The 22142-nt window shown below is 37.8% G+C and overlaps 1 protein-coding gene across 4 annotated transcripts in view; it reads left to right on the top strand.

Moving 5' to 3' along the window:
• KCNIP4 (potassium voltage-gated channel interacting protein 4) overlaps window positions 1-22142 on the top strand; it is a 1227081-nt gene that overhangs the window by 1064102 nt on the left and 140837 nt on the right. The window contains exon 2 of one of the 4 annotated variants that reach the window (XM_054486457.2): window positions 2565-2666. The exons of the other annotated variants lie outside the window; for them this stretch is intronic. Coding sequence (XP_054342432.2) covers window positions 2565-2666 — 102 coding nt within the window. The remainder of the gene's footprint in view (window positions 1-2564; window positions 2667-22142) is intronic. 4 annotated transcript variants of the gene reach the window in all.

The raw sequence follows: 22142 nt of genomic DNA, 5'->3' as shown, positions 1-22142 counted from the left end.
AATAACGGCTAGTAATAGCTTATGGCTACAACTTAGCAGAATTCAGGCTCCTCTCATCCTCCTAACCTGGTGATCTTTCATTAGCTTTACAAAGGCAGTTTAGTTTTGGGGAAGGGCTATTACCATTTAAACTATAAGCTAAATTTCTCCCAAAGTTAGCTTGGGAGGCAGCGGAGGGAGGAGGTCTTTCTTCTCTTAGGCAAGTTGGAGACACAAGAGGGAAAGTTGGCCAGAGGAAGGTGCGTTTGAACTGAGTTTTAAAGGTTTCATGGGGCCAGGTACAGTAGCTCACACCTGTAATCCTGGCACTTTGGCAGGCCAAGGTGGGTGGATCCCTTGAGGTCTTGAGTTTGAAACCAGCCTGGCCAAGATGGCAAAACCCTGTCTCTACTAAAAATACAGAAATTAACCAGGCATGGTGGCATGCACCTGTAATCCCAGCTACTCACGAGGCTGAGGCAAGAGAATTGCTTGAACCTGGAGGTTGCAGTGAACTGAGATCGTGCCACTGCACTCCAGCTTGGGCAACAGAGTAAGACTCTGTCTCAAAAAAGAAAAAAAAAAAAGGCTGCACTGGGATACAGAAGTTGAGAGTTGGTGAACAGCTGACAAAACTGAGGGAACAGCACATATCCTGGCACGGAGGTTTGAAATGGCATAAAGGGGAGGAGCAGAGTGCCTGTGTAGGGAGCTAAAGTAAGACCCTCATGTCCTGGAGGAGTTTACAAAGGAGAGGGTAGTTAGATCGTTGCATCCTTCCAGAATGGAAAACAGAAGCAAAATATAGGGTGTGTTTTATGTAAACCAGATTTATTTTACAAGTTTAAAAGAAGGGGAACATCACACATGGGGGCCTGTCAGGGGGTGGGGGTCAAGGGGAGGGAAATATTAAGGACATTTATAACATTTTGTCACCCCACTCTACGCACACATGCGGAGCTGAAAACCTAGATGATGGGCTGATAGGTGCAGCAAACCACCGTGGCACATGTATACCTATGTAACAAACCTGCACATTCTTCACATGTATCCCAGAACTTAAAGTAAAATTTTAAAAAGCTTACTTAGATATTAATCTAGGAAAAGAATCAAGTCTTCTTTAGATATCTAAAGTGAATTTATTTACTCATTTGCCAGACATTTATTCACCTTCTGTTACGTGCCAGACCCTCAACCAGCAGTTGAACGAGACATTTCGTACCCCATAAGTGTCAAGGCCAGAGGACGGCCTGCTTTGTGAGTTCTACCGAAGGCAAGAAGGGTGGTATGGCCAATAGTGGATGTCCCAGAAAACAGGGAGAGTGGCTGCAAATGCTGCCAGAGACTCAGACAGGGCCAGATCATACTTGGTGTCCTTGATAGAAAAACAACATGAAGCTTTTAGAGGGCTTTTAATCAGAGGAATGATCTTATTTAATTTGTGTATTTACTACTTCATTTTGTCATCCCACTCTACACACACACACAAGAGTTTTAGCCAGTGGATACTGTTGGTGGGTGCAACATATGATTTAGGAAACTAAATCAGTAGGCTTGTGGTCAGGAATTTTTTTATAATTCCAAGACAAGAATTAGAAAAGGAACAAGTGATACATTTGCCAGATTCATGTTATAAAGATGGTAGAACCTCGATTTAAATTGGTTTCTGCGCTGATGCTTTATATTTGACACCTCCCATGCTGATCTGGGGGAGGCTAGTTACCTATTAACATGAAATCCAAGTGTCTGAGACCTCAGGGTGGGTAAATTGATGCTGACTTGGATAGTTGGCTCCTGATATCGAAAGTTGTTTCAGCAGTTTGCAAGCTCACCCGTCCAGCCACTTTTGATTTTTCTTGAGTCCTCTCCAGGTATCTGCTGTCACACATACTGCTCCGTCTATTCCTGGGTTAATGTTTGACAAGCTTGTCTTGCTTCTTCCAGAATTACTGCTTGAAAAAGTTCCATTCATTAGCATCCACATGTAAAAAACGGGAAAGATTGTCACATCTCTGGGCATGTCAGTATATGCTAATGAAGCTGCATATTAAGGACATTTATTTTCTCATTTTCAGGAAGGCAAAGGTACTAACAGGTGATTGCGGTGTGAATGATTTATGTGAAGCGTCTACCTCTGCTATAATCAAAGATGGGGAGCAAAAACAGAAAATTGTCATGTGAGCCCTTAGTGCTGGTTTGAATATTGAAATTTCAATCCAGTTAACTCTTCTAGTGATACTTGTTTTATCCCTGATCTAAGGGCCAAAAAAAAAAAACCACCAGATTTTTTTGGTGGTTTTTTTTAATCTTTTGCCATTCAATAGATATATTTTGCGATTCTGCTTTCACTTGTTCGTCATTATCTTCAAAACAATATTTAGAAATAAAAACAAAACTAAATAAGAAGAAAACGAACTTTCTTTTTTTTTTTTTTTCTTTTCGGGGGTCCCAACCCACTGCCTGTGATTGCCTGAGTGGATGGCTGCATCCCTGATCCTTCCTGCCTGGCTTCTCTGATAAACCCTGCAGCACATCCCTTTTCTCTCTGCAGACAGCATTAACAGAACTGATCCTGTATCTTCTAGGTTTCCTGTACGCTCAGAACAGCACCAAGCGCAGCATTAAAGAGCGGCTCATGAAGCTCTTGCCCTGCTCAGCTGCCAAAACGTCGTCTCCTGCTATTCAAAGCAAGTTTGTTTTTTTGGTTTTTTTTTTTTTCCCCCTCCGAAACTCTTGTTTTGTTTCTTTAGGCCTGCATGCATTGCCGTTCTCTGCTTCTACAAAGAATCAATATATTATATTCTACAAAAGCAAGTCTATTGATGTACTCATGTTTACCTAAATACCCAGGAGAACATTTGGGCAATTGGAGGAGGCATTTTCCATTTGGCAGACTGACAGCACAGTCTTAGTGACAGGAGCCTGTCCTGCAAAACACTGGGACATTTTTGTTTGATGTGAGGGATGGTGACTAGACTCAAGTAACTGTAGGAATTCCTATTGCTTGCCTTGTTAGCAGAGCAGCTGGACACTTTAACATATGACCCTGTACATTGTTTGACTCTCATCCACTGGGTCTATAATTTAGACACTGCCAAAATTCAGAAATATCACTAGATTAGAAAAAAGATTACAAAGTGTCATTTAAATAAACGTGACTTTTCTTCTTTGTTCATTCTCTCCCTGTATCAGTCAAGATTCTCTAGAAAAACAGAACCAATACATATTCATGTGCATACATATAAGCATATACGTATCATATACATACATACACATGCATATACACACATGTACATATGCATATATGCAAACATATGTAAAGAGACTTATTTGAAGGAATTGGCTCACACCATTATGGGGACTGGCATGTCTGAAATTCATAGAATATGCTGGCAGCTGGAAGTTCAGGAAGGATTTGACGTTACAGTCTTGAGGCAGGATTTCTTCTTGAGGAAGCCTCAACTGATTAGATGAGGCCCACCCACATTATTCAGGGTAATCTATGCTTAACTTAATGTCAACTGATTATAGATGTTAAGCACTTCGACAAAATACCTTCACAGCAGCACTTAGATTAGGGTTTGATTAAATAACTGTGTACTATAGCCTAGCCAACTTGACAAGTAAGGCTAACCATCACATTCTCCATCTTCTCTTTCTCTCCAATTTTGTAGCATTCTTAAAGAGTAGAAAATAGAGGATATCTAAGGGAAATCCTCAATTTATTTTATAAGGATGCTATATAACTTAGAATATACATTGACAAATATTCTCTGTGTACAAATATTCTTTTACACACAACTTTTTTCAAGCATCAAACAACTCTTAGAATCAGACAGAGAAGGTGGCGTTCTTTGCTAGTGAGAAAATGGAACATTAAAAATCTAGGTGGAATTCCCTAAGTATTGGGGCTATAACCCACATCTCCACCTACTCCCTTTTTATAATGCTACACCATTTTGTGGGAACTCATGGATTCAATTAGTGATTTAAAAATATGAATGTACTAAAATGTCATGGGTCTCCACAACACAAATGAGAAAATATGGAAAGAACCGCAAACAACTTAATACATTCAGTGAAAAGTCCCAGCATAGAAAAGCAATTTGTTTCAATGGCACTGACTAAAGGTGATATATCATCATAAAAAGATTTAATTGATTCGCTTATTCATTCAACAAATATTTATCATATGTCATTGCCTGCTTCTTGTGCTGGGAGATGGAGCAGTGAATAAAACAGATTAAAAACCAAACCAAACCAAAACAAAACAAAAAAAGCTCTTCTATTAGAGCTTATGTTATATTCTGTGGGGAGAGGAGGCAGAACTAAATAACTTTCATTAGTAATAATCCAATGCACATACAAAAATTAAAATTATAGTTTAGATACATTGCTCTGATTTTTTTTCTTTCATTGCACACACAATGCACACCATCTCACAAATAAAACATAACATCATCAGCAACCTGGAAGACCATAATCTAGAAAAATGCCAGAGCCCTAATCCTACATGATATTGAAGCTGCAGGCACTTTTATTGCCACTATTTGTCAAAGATTGTTGGTTATTAGAGTCATTGCTTTTCTCCTTTCAGGTTGGAATCAAAATTGCCAATTTATCAGATATTTGCTGAAAATATAGTCATTTGTACAACATAGGTAAAATGTAACTTTCAAATGGATCTCTGTATTCACATAGAGAAGTAGAAAATTGTCATGTCTTGTTAGCACTCTTCTGCACCAGCATCTGATAAAGCCATGCCCCCAAATAAATGTTCACAGAAGATGCAATGCAATTTTCAACTAACTGTGAGGGAAAAGGATGTTTTGAGAGGAAAAAAAATAGAAAATACTAAAAAAATGATCAGAATGACTTTAAATACTAATGGGATTGTACAGTACTGGCTGATACTGAACCTACGCTAGACTTAGCTCATGATTTGTGGACCCCATAAGACTCCCGCCTTCCCCTCTTCCTTTTTTGCCTTCTCCTCCAGGGTTGGAAAGGTGAATGGTTTATTTTTCATGTTTGCAAAAGTCTCTCATGTTCAGGACAGTCAATTTGGAAAGTGCAAAGAAAGATAAGAGCCCACACACACGTGCACGCCACAGACACATAATCTGCTACCGTGAAGTAACTACAAATAACTAGTAATATCTTTTTTCCCATCAATGTATATGTACTAATTATATCATATCAATACCAAATTTTTATTATTTCATTTACATGGTATACTTTCATAAATAGCCCTGCTATTAAAACTTTTTATAAAATCATTTTTGATGGCAAGCATAATACTACATTGCATAACTCTAGTATATTGTATTTGATCCCATTATCTGCCTTTGGATATTTAGATTTTTCCTCTTTTTACCTCCCACTCTCAATATAAATAGCACTATGATAAATAGCTTTGTGTATATATCTATCTATGCTTTTAAAATTACTTTCCCCTAAATTTTGAATTATTGGATAAAAGAATTGATTTATCTAAATGCAAGCTTCCCAATTTATATTAGAAAATTTTTCCACAAATTGATCATTCAAATGTTTTTCAGCAAAGCACACATATTTCTTCTTGAATTCTGTTGTTATTTAGGCATAATATTCTTAATACTTCGAAATTATATACCTTTTGTAGTCATTTGTTAAATACAGATTTAAACTATTAGTTCTGGTGTTTGTGTCTCAAATGAAAGCATTAAAAGAAGTGATATATGACAAAGATTTTCTGCATGAAGAACCATAGGCATTCTTAAATGTTTGAAAATTAAATGTATTTCTCATTTTTAAAATGTCAAAGGCAAAACTTATAAGTCCCAAACTACTGTGTTAAATAAACCACATATCTTGACTTTGATGTTTGAGAAGACTGTCAGACAAATATCAAAAAGCGCCATTGTCTTGGAAATGTACCAGGGAGCCACACACATGGCTTCAAGACAGGAGGTGACAGATCTATGCCATAGCCAATGGCCTTCTCCCATCAAGCCACCTGACTGGTAGTTGAGCAAGAGTGATAGCTATCATCTAATAAGAATTAATTTAGGCCTTAGAATGTCTTCCACCTGACACTAGTATCGCCTCAACCAGAGTAAGAAATGAGACAGGGATAGAGTCAACAATACCTTGGCTGTAAACAAAGAATTGTCTTGTTCACATTTTTGGCCCATTCCACTGTCCCCTAGGCAGTCAATTGCCTGCAGCTCTTTGAACCTCCATCCCAGGATGCAGATGAATGCACAGCCAGATGTAGTCTCCTAATCACCATCACTCTGTAGCACTCACTCTGAGCTTCTTGTATCATTCATTGGCATCAAGAGCTGTCCAGTTGCTGAAGGTGGAATCTTCTCTCTGCTTAATGATCCCCCACCCACCATCTTAATGGCTACTAAACTCTGGTCAGTGTTCTCTCTGAATATCTTTTAATTTCACTTCTCCTTTTTGTCTCTTGTACTACAGCTCTGAGCCAGCTTGGACTTTCATGATCTCTTCCAAGAACTATTGAAAGAGGCAAAGGGGGGCATTGTGGGTTTTAGCATCATCCTGGCATGTGTTTGAATTCCTGTTGTGCCTCATACTAAACAAAATGCCTGTTTATTATTGTAAACTTATTTACATAAATTCTCTGCCTCTTAATTTCTTTATTTGGTCATTCATTCCACAATATTTTTAGAGACCATATAGGGCAGGCATGATACTAGACACTCACTTTCTAGTGAAGGGTGGAACACAGTTTACTACCTTCCTGGAGCTTATGTAGGAAGAGAGAGAATAAACAAGAAAACAAAGGTAATCTGAAGTGATCAGTGTTATAGCAGAAGTAAACCTGTGGTAATATGATGGAAAGGGAATATATGCAGGGGACATATCTTCATTGGCTCAGAGAAAGCCTCATTGACAAGATGTCTTTTAAGTCCTTAAAATAAAAGGAAGCCAGTAATGTGAAGGTCTGGAGAGAGTGTTCTAGAAGAAGGAAAGGGGCATGGTTTATTGAAGATAGACAAAGACGATTACGATTTTCAGAAAATGGATTGTCATGGGAATAATCCATGGAAAGTATTTAGTATAGGAAATATCATGAGCATGAATCAATGACAAGTATGAACTCAGTTGATGTTCCCAACCACCTTCTGAGGTGGGTACATAGAATGACTAAAAAATCTGAGGCACGGAGAAACAAAACAAATGCCCCAGTTGGCAGAGCTAGAATTCTGACTCCATAACCTGCTGTCTTCATCACTTTAGCAGGCTGAGCTGCACTGATGACCTCTGATATTGATTGAGGGAGCTCTTATAGGTCTATAGTAGTAGCTGTTTTTCCTAATGTAAATCTTTAAATTGGAAAAAAAAAAGAGAGAGAGAAAACATTAGATCTGGCCTTTTGCCTGCAGGAGGATAGGTTTTACCCAATTCACAATTGAGGTAGCTGTGGCCTGAAAAGGTTATAATGATTTGAGCAGAATCCCACAACTGAGAAGTTGAATAAACAAAACCTTATACCCAAAAGAACCTTATTCCAGTGATACAGATACACTTACTATCTGACTGCAAGATTTGAGACTGTCATACCCATAGAAGAAAACTTACTGGAAAAATTCAAGGAAAGGAAAAGAAAATTTCATAGGGTTGGCACCCAGGAGAGCCAATTGGACTAGATGGTTTTTAAAGAAATAGTCATCACATTTTAAGTGATTTACAGCATATTATAACAATAGTAGTAATAATAATAGCCTACTATAAGGAATATAGGCTATTTTACATATAAGGAAACTGAAGACTAGACAAGGGAGATTATTTGCTCAAAATCACAGAGCTTCTGAAAAAATCTGAAATGAGAAACAACTCCAAATCCAGTATTTTCCGACACTGAAATTCTATGATTCAGTATCAGTCAGGGTCCAGGAAAGAAACAAAAGGCATATTTAAATAGGGCAACAGGGGAGAGTTGAATGAAGGGACAATTTGCAAAGGTATGTGCAGGGTTTATTGAGCCAATAAGGCTATGAAACGTTCAGTGTTAGCAAGAATGAAAGTTATCATTTCTAGGTTGACGGTTACCAGAAGGTGGAAAAAGCCATAGCTATAGCTGTAACAATAAAGAAGGGCTCTGGTCCTTGGATAAGAAATGAAGCTATTGTCAACTCACCAAAGAGCGAGCCCAAATGATAAGTACCACAACCTCTCCCTTTTCCTCTTCTCCAGTGGCCAAACCCAATGGGAAACCAGAAGGGCAAGGAGTCCAGATAATATTGTCCACAAAGGTCAGCCTTCCAGACCATAGTAGCATTTAGAAAGAAAGAGGCTAAATGATGGAAGATGATGTTTTCCAGAGTCTGTAGATCTTAGGAGCCAGGTGTTGTGATCTACAGGATCAGCGACAATTCCTAGAGTCAGTCACACTAAGAGTCAGTCAGACTTAGAGTCACACTCCTCTTATAAGATTTCTTCATGGGTGGCTCACGCCTGTAATCCCAGCACTTTGGGAGGCCGAGGTGGGCAGGTCATGAGGTTAAGAGATGGAGACCATCCTGGCCAACATGGTGAAACCCTGTCTCTACTAAAAATCCAAAAAAATTAGCTGGGCGTGGTGGCACGTCTGTAGTCCCACCTACTTGGAAGGCTGAGGCAGGAGAATCACTTGAACCCAGGAGGTGGAGGTTGCAGTGAGCTGAGATCGTGCCACTGCACTCCAGTCTGGCGACAGGGCGAGACTCCATCTCAGGAAAAAAAAAAAAAAAAAGATTTCTTCCCAATTCCGTGGCATCTTGGAGGCTGACAGCTGGCTCATGAATGTACGTTGATATTGAGTAGCTATTTATAGGATTAAGGAATTTAGCTACTTTATGGATGACTTAATGTCAAGAAATTCCTAGCTACTATATTTTATGTAAGCACAAACACTTTTTTAAAGAAGGAATAAATGCTGTCAAGTCTCTGGCTATATCTCCTTATTGAATAACTCTGAGTAATTCACTTTATCTCTCTATGCCCCAGTTCTTTTACCAAAGAATAAAGTAGTCATTTTCCTTACTCATTCAATGGACATTATTTGACAAAAAAGGCACTTACTAGATAATGGTTAGGAAATAATACAAAAGAGAAAACATTCGACACTTGATTATCTGTATATTTGTATGTGTTCACATTTTTATCTAAATTTGACTCATAACAACATCTACCCAGTACTATCTCAGTGCCCTCATTCAATCAAAATAATTGATTCACTAAATTAGAGCTTCATTCCAGGGGTTTTTGTTTTTGATTTGAACAGAAATGGGAGCGTGAATATGACAAGGTTATGGTGAGACTAGACCACTCATCAATAAGCCACCATCAGTACATTGCCTTGCATAACTGCAAAACATAATTTCCTAACTATGTTTCAGGTTTTTGGCATCAAATATACCATAACATTTCAGTGTGTTTTGTTTTTCCTGGTAGCATATTGATCATAGAAATTTTTAGATGCTTCTGTTGGCAGAGAAACCATCAGCATTTGGCTGTTGGAGGATTTGTTTGCAAAAAGCAACTTGAACAGCCAACATGTTGCCCATTAAAAATACAACAGTAACCTCCAGGATTTTTTTTTAATGTTTAACCTCTGACAGTTAATTAATCTCATGCTAACTCCTTGGTGAATTTAGCTAAAGGCTCTGACCTAGGCATGTAGTCAGGAAAATCTGTGGAAGAACAGAGGCATAACCCATGAATGTAAATTTAATATTTACATATTTCTTAATGAAAGCAAGTTTCTTTCAATTTCATTTTAAGCCCTAAAAGTGTCATGTTCAAACCCTCAGATGTGATTTTTATTTATTTAACAAACATTTAGCACTTACTATGTGCCTGGTACAGTTTTAAGTGGCTTGCACAGTATAACTCATTATATCCTAAAAATAACTCTGTAAGATGGACACGATTATACCCATTTTACAGAATAGGAAACTGAGGTATGGGGGATTATTTAATTTGCCTGAATCACATCATCAGCAGGAGTGTGGGAGTAGGGGAAGAGATTGAACACAGCAGTGGAGCTGCAAAGTCTCTGTACTTTGCCAATTCTCTAGTTATGTTCAATGTTCTGGTCAGTTTTACAAAAAAAAAAAATATGACTAGATCTTTTTCCACTTACCTGCTCAGCGTAGGACCCTCATATACAGCACATATTGTGCAGGGAGATGGTGGTAGCCTGTTTAATGAGTTTTTTATTTTTTTCTTCTCTCTGGGCCTCTCACCATCCATGAGTAAGAAGTAGAGACTGTGCCGAAGTCTCTTTCCAGATCTAGCATTGCAGCAGCCATTGAGATGGCATTAATTATTTCTGGCTGTGACAAATGGTGGTTTCAAAGCTAACACAGATTTCCTCCTTTCGTGGTACTTCACTATCCATGAAAGGCAGAACATGGGAAACATTAGAAACTCCGTTTAACCTGGCTGTAATACCAATTGACCCTATCATTCAGATATTGGTTATATGTTTTACCTATTAGAATATTTGTTTCTTACATGTGTTTGGGCTTTTCCAAGTTTTAAAATTCTTTCTTTTGAATATCTCATTTCATTTTCATAAAACCCCTTGGATAATGGAAGATCACAAGGGTTATAATCTCTATCTTCCAAACCAAAAAAAAAAGGAGAGATTAAGTGGCTTGCCCAAAGTCACATAGATATTTAGTGAAAAATGGAAAATTGTGGGGTTTTTTTTTCCTGGTCCATTATATATCTACCAGAAGTCGTCATTAAATCATTCACAGGTTTTAGTACAGGAAAGCTAGAGGTAGGAGTGTCAGGACAGCTGTTTTCTGTTGACAAATTTTATGAATTTCACTTCAATATGGCAGACATTTATGGAGCAGTATTTGAAAAGCAATAGTTCCAGGCATAGGGGAACACTCAGATCACTACATCTGAAGACTAACATTGTACTGAAATAAACAGACACATATGTAGATCTAAGACACAACGAATACAAGTAAAGTGCTGTGAATGCTGTGAGAGGCAAAACTAGAGAGATACTAGAGTTAAAAAGTTGAACGTGATAACTCTGGGATTAGCCTATTTGGTTCAAATCCTCATTCTGTGACTAACTAGTTATAGAAACTTTAGTTAAGCTACTTATCCCTTCTGGGCCTCAATTTCCTCCAAGGTAGAAATGATAGTAAATAATCTGTAAGTTTGCTCAAAGGATTAATGAGCATGTAAAGTGTTTAGAACAGTTACTGCCTAGTATGTGGTCAGTAAATGTTGGCTGTTTTTGCTGTTATTCTCCTGCTACTACGATGATCACAACTACTGTAGTGATATAGGTGAAATTCAATCTCACCTATGTGCATTTCACAAAGAGTTAATATTTCAGCAGGGCCCTTTGGAGAAGAGTCATCATTTCATCAGAGGGAAAAAAAGGAGCAGCATTCTAGGTACTTCAAAAGATAAAGCTTAGACAGTCAGGAGGGGTGAGAAGTATGAAAGAGAAGCAGCCAGCAAAGTGATCTGGGGCCAGACTTTGAAAACTTTCCTGAGCACTGTGCTGCATTCACTCTGCAGAGAGGCAATGGGGATTTTAAGTTAGGTTTTTAAGTTGAGGAGTGATTTTTCATCTTGTCTGGCACTTGGGGATGGCTAGTCAGCCAAGAGTAGAGGGAGCTAGATATGTGCCAAATTTTAGAAGGGATGATGTGAACTCGAAGTTAGAGAAAAGACTAGCAAAGGATCAAGAACAATATTTGAAGGCAAGAGACAGACAGGTGTCAAAACTAATAACCAAACTTAGTGGGATATTGGCTTCTGAATCAATGAACCAACTGAAACTCAGAGTGGTAAAATAACACCAAAAATAAGTCAGAAGACAAATTGTTGAGAGAGAAAGAGAAAGAAGACAGGAAAATTAGTTGGAAACTGCTTAAAAAGTCTATGCAAGACAGTGTCAATAGCTAACACTTGAGCATAATGCTATTTTAAGCCTGAACAATTACTCTTAATATTTACTGCAAGTCTATGAGGAAGGTACAATTATAACCTCCACTTAAAAGAGAAAACTAAACAAAGAAATTAAATCACTCACCCATCACCTAACTATTATGACACATCAAAGCAGGGATTTTACCTTCAGTGATGTAATACCAAAGCTTAGTGTCTTTACCACTAGACTGCCCTGCCTACAAGAGATGACAAAAGTCTAAACATGGCAATCATGGTGGAAGGGAGACGATAAATTTGAAACACATGGTGGAATTGTGCATAATTGGAAATATTGAAAAACAATTTGTGATATTGAGTGAAAAATAGGAAAGAGATGAAGTGACTCCACCAAAATGATAATGGCGAAATTTATCAAGATAAGGAACATAGAGGGAAGGCCATGAAGGTCAGTTAGGGAGAGATGATAGTTTTATTTTAGACATCTTGGCTTTAAGTGCTTGAATAACACAAATTTTTGAAACAAGCGTTAAACAAGCTTTGTTGTTGATTAGTGCATCTTTTGTTTTTTTCAGGTTACCTATGTGATTAAATCTTTTGCTTCCCACTTGATTTTTCCACTTTTGTTACTGTTAATTTGGGCCAGAATTGGTAGAATGATGCCTACTTACAAAACACTGTGTAGGCTGTTAGATAAATGAGAGCCTTCTTTGTTTTATGTAATACTTTCATAATGGTAACCAAGGTAGCTTCTCGTAGGAGCTATACAACCTATTTTCCATTTTCATTGGCCTAAAAAGTAATATTTGGGCTATACATGAGTCCGGTCAATGAGTCTGGTTTCTGCTGAAATGGGAACCTAATTCTTCAAAGAGCCTCAATTTTCTGCTCCACCAGGTCTATAAAATACAGAGCATTGTTTTGCTATCTGCTGAGATTGCAGGGTTCAAGTTTAGCCTTCTTACATTTCAAATTGCCTTTTGCCAAGGGTTTTGAAGCACCAAGTGTGATAGGCAGTAATTCTTTACAGAAATATTGGTACATCTTTATTTGTAAGGTTTCATTAAAAAGAAGAAGTAGAAGAACAAAAGATGAGTTCTGGAGATGAACTGACAGTATAAAACCTTATTTATCTTTCAGCAAACCATTCTCCTTTGAGGCTGGGGAGAAAAACAATCCCACAGCATATTATAGTGTTTTCAGACTCTGCTTAGAGGTGGACATATTCTTCATTGAGTGTTCCTGAGGATATTAAAAATCACATTTATTTCAATAGCAGTGTGAAACTAATGCTTTAGGTGAGCAGATGTTAGAAGGATCAGTGTCAAAATCATCGTTACAGAAATCCTGTATGTGGATTCATTGCTATGATGCACCACACACTATGAAAGATTATACTCTAATGGGAGAAATGGGGCAGAGTCTGGACAGTAAATTTTCATGCTTTGTTTTGCAAAGCGTTTTTCCTGAGTTCTCTGAAATCACTTCCAACTCTTTTCACTTGATAATGTTGTGGGAGATTTTATGATTTTTTGCCACACAATTGCCACATCTTGGTCACATCAAGATGAGTTTAGGCATCATTATTTGGATGCCATGTTTACATGCAAGCTGCCCCTGGACTAAGAGGAAAAAAGAATTCAAAGAGAGACACTGTTTATCCCTGGGCAAATGTTTGAAGACATGAAGAATATGTAAAGACCATGTGGAAACTGTGTCTGTGTTGAATGAATGTTAAATACAGCCATGCTGCTCAGTTATTTTCTTGTTGGTGAATACCACCATGAACAGGAAGCTCTGTGACATGCCCCCAGGAGAGGAAACCCACAGGAAAAGTAATTCTTAGAAATTGGTCATTGCCAGGCTGATCCTGCTTTGGGCTTTCCTACTCTGGAGTCCCTGCCACTCCCTGGCCCTTTTAATTTTTTTTTTAAATGTATTCCTTCATTCCATAAAAGAAAGAATTACTGTTATATTTTCTGCCAATGTATACCACCTTAGTGATCACGTTGAGTTTGATGGTCTTAATATTACTTATATAGTGATGACTCTGATATTCACATCTTCAGCCAGACTGTGCTTATCAACTTCAGAACCATGTCTCCATCCAGCCACTCAACATTGCCACTCAGATGTCCAATTGGTGACTCTTCCATTAGAATTTCAGGCCCATGGGAGAGAGAATTTTGTCGTTTTTGTTCATTCTAATGTCCATTGTACCTTGACCAATGCCTGGGTCATAATAGGCGCTCAATCAATATTTAATGAATAAATGAATAAATCGTCTCTAATGCCCAGGCCATACTGGGCATTAGTGGTAATAAGATAACCAAGATAGATCTCTTGCCTCTAAATGTTTATATCACAGAGGAAATGACAGATATTCAAAGAGATCATTGATATACAAAGCCATCAGAGGTGACAAGTGCACAGGGTGTGTGAATGTCTCAGGAGGGAGGCCTCTCCTCTGTGAAGCCCCTTCCCCACTGAAATGAGCCTTAGAAAATAGAGACAGAGAAGATTGAGGACGAAGAATGGCAAGTTCATTTAGTGGGGATAGGATAAGCAAAAACACAGAAGTTGGCAATTCAGGCTTCATTCAGGGAATAGCAAACCATCCAGGATATTAAATCATAAGGTGTGTGGGAGGAAATGACAGACTATAAAGCTCAGTTATTGTCTCAAATTCTATTCCAAAAGATGGTTTTTATTCCCCTATCAATTCCAAACAGGAAGAGTATAAAAGGTCCTCAGGGAGCTGTGGTTTCTAGTGGATCCCACGATTAGCAATTCAACAGCGAAAAGTGCCTGCAAAATGAAGCAGCTGGGTACAATTTGGGGGACAAGGATTTTTTTCAAATGACAGAATTACTCTTGCCATGTGTATTAGTTTGTTCTCACATTGCTAGAAAGAACTACCTAAGACTGGATGATTTATGAAGAAAAGAGGCTTGATTAACTCACAGTTGCACAGGCTGTAAAGGAAGCATGGTTGGGGAGGCCTCAGGAAACTTACAATCATGATGGAAGGGTGAAGGGGCAGCAAGCAGCTTCTTCACATGGTGGAGTGGGAGAGATAGAGTGAAGGGGGCAGTGCTACACACTTTTAACAACTAGATCTCGTGAGAATTCACTCACTATCACAAGAACAACAAGGAAGAAATCCACCCCCATGATCCAGTCACCTCCCACCAGGTCCCTCCCCCAACACTGGGAATTACAATTCAACCTGAGATTTGGGTGGGCACACAGAGCCAAACCTTATCACTCTGTGTCTTTGGACAAGTTATTCAATTTCTCTGTACCTCAATGTACCCATCAAAAATGAGCAAAATCATACTTACCTCAAAGAACATTTTAATAAGTGATATAATAATAAGTATTTTAAACAGTATGTGCCAGCCACTGTTTTACATGTTTTATACACATTACTTTATTTCAACCTCCTGACAACATTTTATAGTAGGTTCCATTGCTCTTCCCCTTTTATTGATGAAGAAACTGAGGAATAGACTAAGCACTTTGCCCAAGGTCACACAGAGCTAACAAGAGTCAGAAAAATGATTCAAACTCAGAAAGTGCTGTGTTAGACCCCTCACTCCTAAATATTCTAGAATAACACCTCAGTTAGTATGTATGCAATAATTATAATAGTCATCATTACTGTAATTTATTATTACTGCCTGCCAGTAATTCAGTCTCTTAAAACAACTTTAAGAAATTGATACAAATATTATCCCCAGTTTATAAATTTTAAAATTGAGGCTTGGAAAGATTAAACACATTGTCCAGCCAGAGTTGGGAAATAGACCAGAGAAGGAAAGCTCAGAGGAACTGAATAATTTGTCAGAATTAGCACTCCCAGGCACTGTTCTGCTCCTAATGTTGAAAGTAACACTAGATATTACTGCAAATAATTCTAATACTACTACTCGTTATATGAACAACAATATCATTAATTGAATGTTTACTATGTGCCAGATACATGTGCCATCTCATTTAATGCCCACAGTTACCTTATTCTATAATATTAACTACTTTTTTGTCTATTTCTATGCCATTAAACGTGTGAGGGAATTAAGGCCAAGGAGGAAACTAGCTTAAAAGTAGAAGGAACATAACAAAACCCAGATCACTGCTCAGTTTTCCTAATAGCTTTTTTAAACATAGATGGATAAATGTTTTAGTGCAGAATACTTTTGTCATCACTGATATTAGCTGCAAATCATCCCCCTAACATACCAGCAAAAGTTTATTATAACTATGCTTATCCAAACTGTTTAACTCACTAGGTAATCAATTCCATCTGTTTACTGCCTACTTTCTAAAGCAACACAGTAACATCTTTTGAATTAGGCATGATATTTTGTATAAATACATTACCCGTCTCTTTACAATAATGTTCTTCTTTTTCAAATTCTATGTTAGATACAGTGGGTACATGTTCAGATTTGTTACATGGGAGTTTTGCATTATGCTGAGGTTTGGAATTAGGATACTGTCACCCTGGCAGTGAGCATAGTACCCAATAGGTAGTTTTTCAATGTCCCACCGTCCCAGTAGTCTGTAGTGTCTACTGTTCCCATATTTATTTCCATGTGCGTTCAATGTTTAACTCTCACAAGTAAGAACATGCAGTATTTGTTTTTCTATTCCTATGTTAATTTGCTTGGGTTATGGCTTCCAGCCCTATTCATGTTGCTGCAAAGGACAAGATTTCCTTCTTTTTTATGGCTGCATAGAATTTCATGGTGTCTGTACCTCATTTTCTTAATCCAATCTACTACTGATGAGCACCTGGGTTGATTCCACTTCTTTGCTATTGTGAAGAGCACAGCGATGAACATATGAGTGCATGTGTCTTTTTGGTAGAATTGTTTGTTTTCTTTCGGGTGTGTACCCAGTAACGTGATTGCTGGGTCAAATGGTAGCCCTGTTTTAAGTTCTTTGAGAAATCTCTAGACTGCTTTCCACAGTGGCTGGACTAATTTACATTCCCACCATGTGTAAGAATTTCCTTTACTCTGCAGCCTCACCAGCATCTGTTTTTGGACTTTCTAATAATAGCCATTCTGACTGGTATGAGATGGTATGTCATTGTAATTTAGATTTACATTTCTCTGATGATTAGTAATGCTGAGTGTTTTTTCATGTTTGTTGGCCACCTCTTTGTCTTCTTTTGAGAAATGTTTATTCATATCCTTTGCCCATTTTTAAAGGGGGTTATTTGGTTTTTGCTTGTTGATTTAAGTCCCCTACAGTATAGATTCTTGGTATTAGGCCTCTGTTGGGTACATTGTTTGTGAATGTCTTCTCCCATTCTGTAGGTTATCTGTTTGCTCTGTTGATAGTTTCTTTTTCTTATTATGATACTTTTAAGTTTTAGGGTACATGTGCACAATATGCAGGTTTGTTACATATGTATACATGTGCCATGTTAGTGTGCTGCACCCATTAACTCGTCATTTAGCATTAGGTATCTCTCCTAATGCTATCCCTCCCCCCTCCCCCCTCCCCCCACCCCACAACAGGCCCCGGTGTGTGATGTTCCCCTTCCTGTGTCCATGTGTTCTCGTTGTTCAATTCTCACCTATGAGTGAGAATATGCGGTGTTTGGTTTTTTGTCCTTGCGATAGTTTGCTGAGAATGATGGTTTCCAGCTTCATCCATGAAGATCAAGTGTAGGATAGTTTCTTTTACTGTGCAGGAGCTCTTGAGTTTAATTAGGTCCCACTTGTCTATTTTTGTTTTGTTACAATTGTTTTTGGGGAACTTAGCCAAAAATCATTTGCCACAGTTGATGTTGAGAAAAGTGTACCCTAGGTTGTCTTCCAGGATTTTTATAGTTTGAGATTTACATTGAAATCTTTAATCCATTTTGAGTTAACTTTTGTATATGGTGAAAGGTAGGGGTCCAGCTTCAATCTTCTGTGTATAGTTAGCCAGTTGTCCCAGCTCCATTTATTGAATAGGGAGTCCTTTCCTCATTGCTTGTTTTTGTCAGCCTTGTCAAAGATCAGACGGTGGGAGGTGTTTGACTTTATTTCTGGGTTTTCTATTCTGTTTCATTGGTCTAGGTGTCTGTGTGTATAGCAGTACCAAGCTCTTTTAGTTACTGTGGCTTTACAGTAGAGTTTAAAATCAGGTAGTGTGATGTCTTGGGCTTAGTTTCTGTTTTATTTTTTCTTTTGCTTATAGGATTGCTTTGGCTATTCTGGCTCTTTTTTGGTTCCATATGAATTTTAGAATAGTTTTTTTCTAACTCTGTGAAGAATGTTCTTAGTAGTTTGACAAAAATAGTATTTAATCTATAAATTGCATTGGGCAGTATGGCCATTTTTATAACACCGATTCTATCAATCTACAAGCATGAAATGCTTTTCCATTTATTTGTGTCACTTTGATTTCTTTCAACAGTATTTTGTAGTTCTTGTAGAGATCTTTCACCTCCTTGGTGAGCTATATTCCGATGTATTTTATTTTCTTTGTGAATATTGTAATTGAGATTGTGTTCTTGATTTCACTTTCAGCCTGGACATTGTTGGTGTGTAGAAATGCTACTGAGTTTTGTGCACTGATTTTGTATCCTGCAACTTTACTAAAGTTGTTTATCAATTCTAGTCGCCTTTTGAAAGGGTCTTTAGGATTTTCTAGGTATAGAGTCATATCATCAGTGGAGAGAGATAGTTCGACTTCTTCCTTTCCTATTTAAATGCCTTTTATTTCTTTATCTCACCTGAATACTCTGTCTAGGACTTCCAATACCATGTTGAATAGGAGTGGTGAGAGTGAGCATCCTTGTCATGTTCCAGTTCTTAAGGAGAATCGTTGGAGCTTTTGCCCATTTAGTATGATGTTGGCTGTGGGTTTGTCATAGATGGCTCTTATTATTTTGAGCTGTGTTATTTAGATGCCTAGTCTGGTGAGGGTTTTTATCATAAAGGGATATTGGGTGTTACTGAAAGCTTTTTCTGTGTCTATTGAGAGGATCATAATGTTCCAGCTTTTGATTCTGTTTATGTAGTGAATCACATTTATTGATTTGCATATGTTGAGCCAACCTTTCATCCCAGGAACAAAGCCTACTTAATTGTGGTGTATTAACTTTTTGATGTGCTGCTGGATTCAATATGCTAGTCTTTTCTTGAGTATTTTTGTGTCTATATTCATGAGGGATATTTGTCTGAAATTTTCATTTTTGGTTGAGTCCTTGCCAGACTTTGGTATCAGGCTGATGCTGACTTCATAGAATGAGTTAGGGAGGGGCTCCTCCTCCTTGATATTTTGGAATAGTTTTAGTAGCAATGGTATCAGTTCTTCTTAGCATGTCTGGTAGAATTCAGCTATGAGTCCATCTGGTCCAGGGCTTTTTTTAGTTGGCAGGTTCTTTATTACTGACTCAATTTCAGAAGGTGTATAAACATTTTAAAATGTTATTATATATATTTATGGTGTACAACATGATGTTTTGATGTACATATAGATGGTGAAACACTCACTATAGTCAAGCAAATTAACATGTTCATTATCTCAGATAGTTACCCATTTTTATATGTAGCAAGAGCACCTAAAATCTATTCTTTTAGCAAAGATCCCAAATACAATACAATATTAACTATAATTTTCATGTTGTAATTTAGATCTCTAGACGTGTTCATCCTATATGTTACTTTCTATACCTTGACCTACATCTCCCTAGTTCCTCCCCACTTTAACCATTGTTTTATTCTCTATCTCTGTGTATTCAACTTTTTTTTTAGGTTCCTTATGTAAATGACATCATGCAATATTTTTCTTTCTCTGCATTTTGCTTATTTCACTTAACATAAGGTCCTCCAGGTTCATTCATGTGACAAATAGTAGGATCTTCTTTTTTAAGGTTGAATAGTATTCCATTGTATATATCAGTTTCTTTATCCGTTTATTGATGGACATAAGTTGTTTCCATATTTTGGCTATTATGAATAAGCTGCCATTTTTTAATTAATAATATTTTAAAATGTATGACATTTCTGTTACCTTCTAAAATAAAGTAAGCAGAATAAAATGTTTTCTTAAAGACTAAGGTTAGAACTTATTCTTAAAGAATAAGTTAGCCACTGACTTTTATCATTATGCTTTTCTCTAATATGCTTATGATGTTTTTTAACTTTATGTTCCCTCCATTACTCTCAATCTGCAGTCACTTCTAGGCTTCAGAGTCAGTAAGCTTGGGTTTAAGTCCTGACTCCATAACATCCTATTCTATGTCCTTCATCAGTTACATCCTTTCTTCCAACCCTGATTTCTTTATCTATAAAAGCAGGGTGACAATATTTGTACATAGAATATCACATTGCTTAGATATAATAATGACGAGCCAGTGGTGAAAGTTAGGTATTATAACTGTGGCTCATGGACTCCTTCCAGTATGTGCTCCTTCTCCATTATCAGCACCTGCTTCTGATGTGGAATCGGAAGCTTACTAAAACTGTGGGTACAGTAAGGATGGAGACACTGTTATCCATAAAAGATACTGAGACAGGCATTTGACAAAGTGCTGCAGTAGGAATCAAGGAGATCAAGGTTTAGGCCCAGTTCTGCCGCTGATGTGCCCAATAGTTTTTGATTTACAACCACTGCAGCTAAGGCTCTGTATGCGACATGAGCTTACAAAGTTAAGGGGCCAGACTCAATACCCCTTTCAATTCTCACAGAGCTCCATTTTCTGCTTAGAGCCCTTTTGCTACTAATTTTCTGATTCTTATTTGGGTGCATGAATTCTAGATAAGTGGAGTATCATACTCTGTCCTGTTCTGGGGCGGCAGAACAACTGAATAGTTATTACATGAATCCTGGAACCAGACTTCCCAGAGTCCATTCCCTGACTCTGTTACTGTGTGACCATGAGCAAGTTACTTAGTCTCTCTGTGTCGGTATCTTCATCTACAGAACAAGAATATAGCATTCATAGTATGCTGATGGGGATTTTATGAGTGTATGTGTATATATGTTATATATATATAATATGTATATATAAAATATATTATATATTATATATACATGTTACACATACATGTTTACATACATATGTATATACACATATGTACATCTATATACACATATACATACATGTATATACACATACGTACATGTATATACACATATACGTACATGTATATACACATATACATACATGTGGTTTTTATTTCTTCGTTTTAACTTCTAAGTTCAGGGGTGCCTGTGCAGGTTTGTTATTAGGTAAACTCGTGTCACAGAGGTTTGTTGTACAGATTATTTTGTCTGGTCGTAAATACTCAGGTATTAATGAAACTTCCTTTGCAAAAGTTTAACTGAGGAAATTATGACAGTGAAAGAGATCTCCATCTTGCTTCTAGCCTTTAAGCTGTCCTTGTTCATTCCTGGGCGTAGGCTGAACTAACCTTGGGAAAGAATTTAGTGTATGGTTTGACTCTGAAACAAAATTGATAATAGCCCTTTCCAGAAAAGACTCCCTTCTTGCCTGGGGACCAGTCTGCCTTTACAGGACTAACTAATTAGACACAAGATTGGAAATTATAGTTTAGGGGTCAGGCAGCCTCTGGCTGCAAGAGTCTGAACTTCCCCAAATTGCTCCTGGGGATCACATCACTATTGTAAAACCTAAGATCAGGGCTTGAGATATTTTGCAGACCCTGCACTTGATGAATCAGTTGATACCACCTAGACTGATAATCTGAGTCAACCATTTCTGAGATCCCACTCAGGAACAGAAGACAACAAGAAAACCCCACTTGGAGCCCCCTATGATTCCTCCTCCAAACTGATGAATCAGCACTCCCCAGTTCCCGAGCCCCTACTCACCAAATTACCCTTAAAAACTCCCACCTCTGAATGCTCAGGGAGACTGATTTGAGTAACAATAAAACTCGGGTCTCCCACAAAGCTGGCTCTGTATGAATTATTTTTTCTCCATTGCAATTCCCCTGTCTTCATAAATTGGCTCTGTCTAGGCAGCGGGTAAGGTGAACCCACTGCACAGTCACATTAAGCCTAGTACTGATTAGTTATTTTTCCTAATCCTCTTCCTCCTCTCACCCTCCACATTCCACTAGGCCCCAGTGTCTGTTGTTCCCGTCTGTATCTGTGTGTTCTTACATTTTAGCTCCCAATTATAAGTGAGAACATGTGGTATTTGGTTGTCTGTTCCTGGATTAATTTGCTAAGGATAATGGCCTCCAGCTCCATCCATGTTTCTGCAA

Source organism: Pongo pygmaeus, chromosome 3, assembly GCF_028885625.2.
Source record: "Pongo pygmaeus isolate AG05252 chromosome 3, NHGRI_mPonPyg2-v2.0_pri, whole genome shotgun sequence".
NCBI lineage: Eukaryota > Metazoa > Chordata > Mammalia > Primates > Hominidae > Pongo > Pongo pygmaeus.
This window is presented reverse-complemented; position numbering and strand designations above follow the sequence as displayed.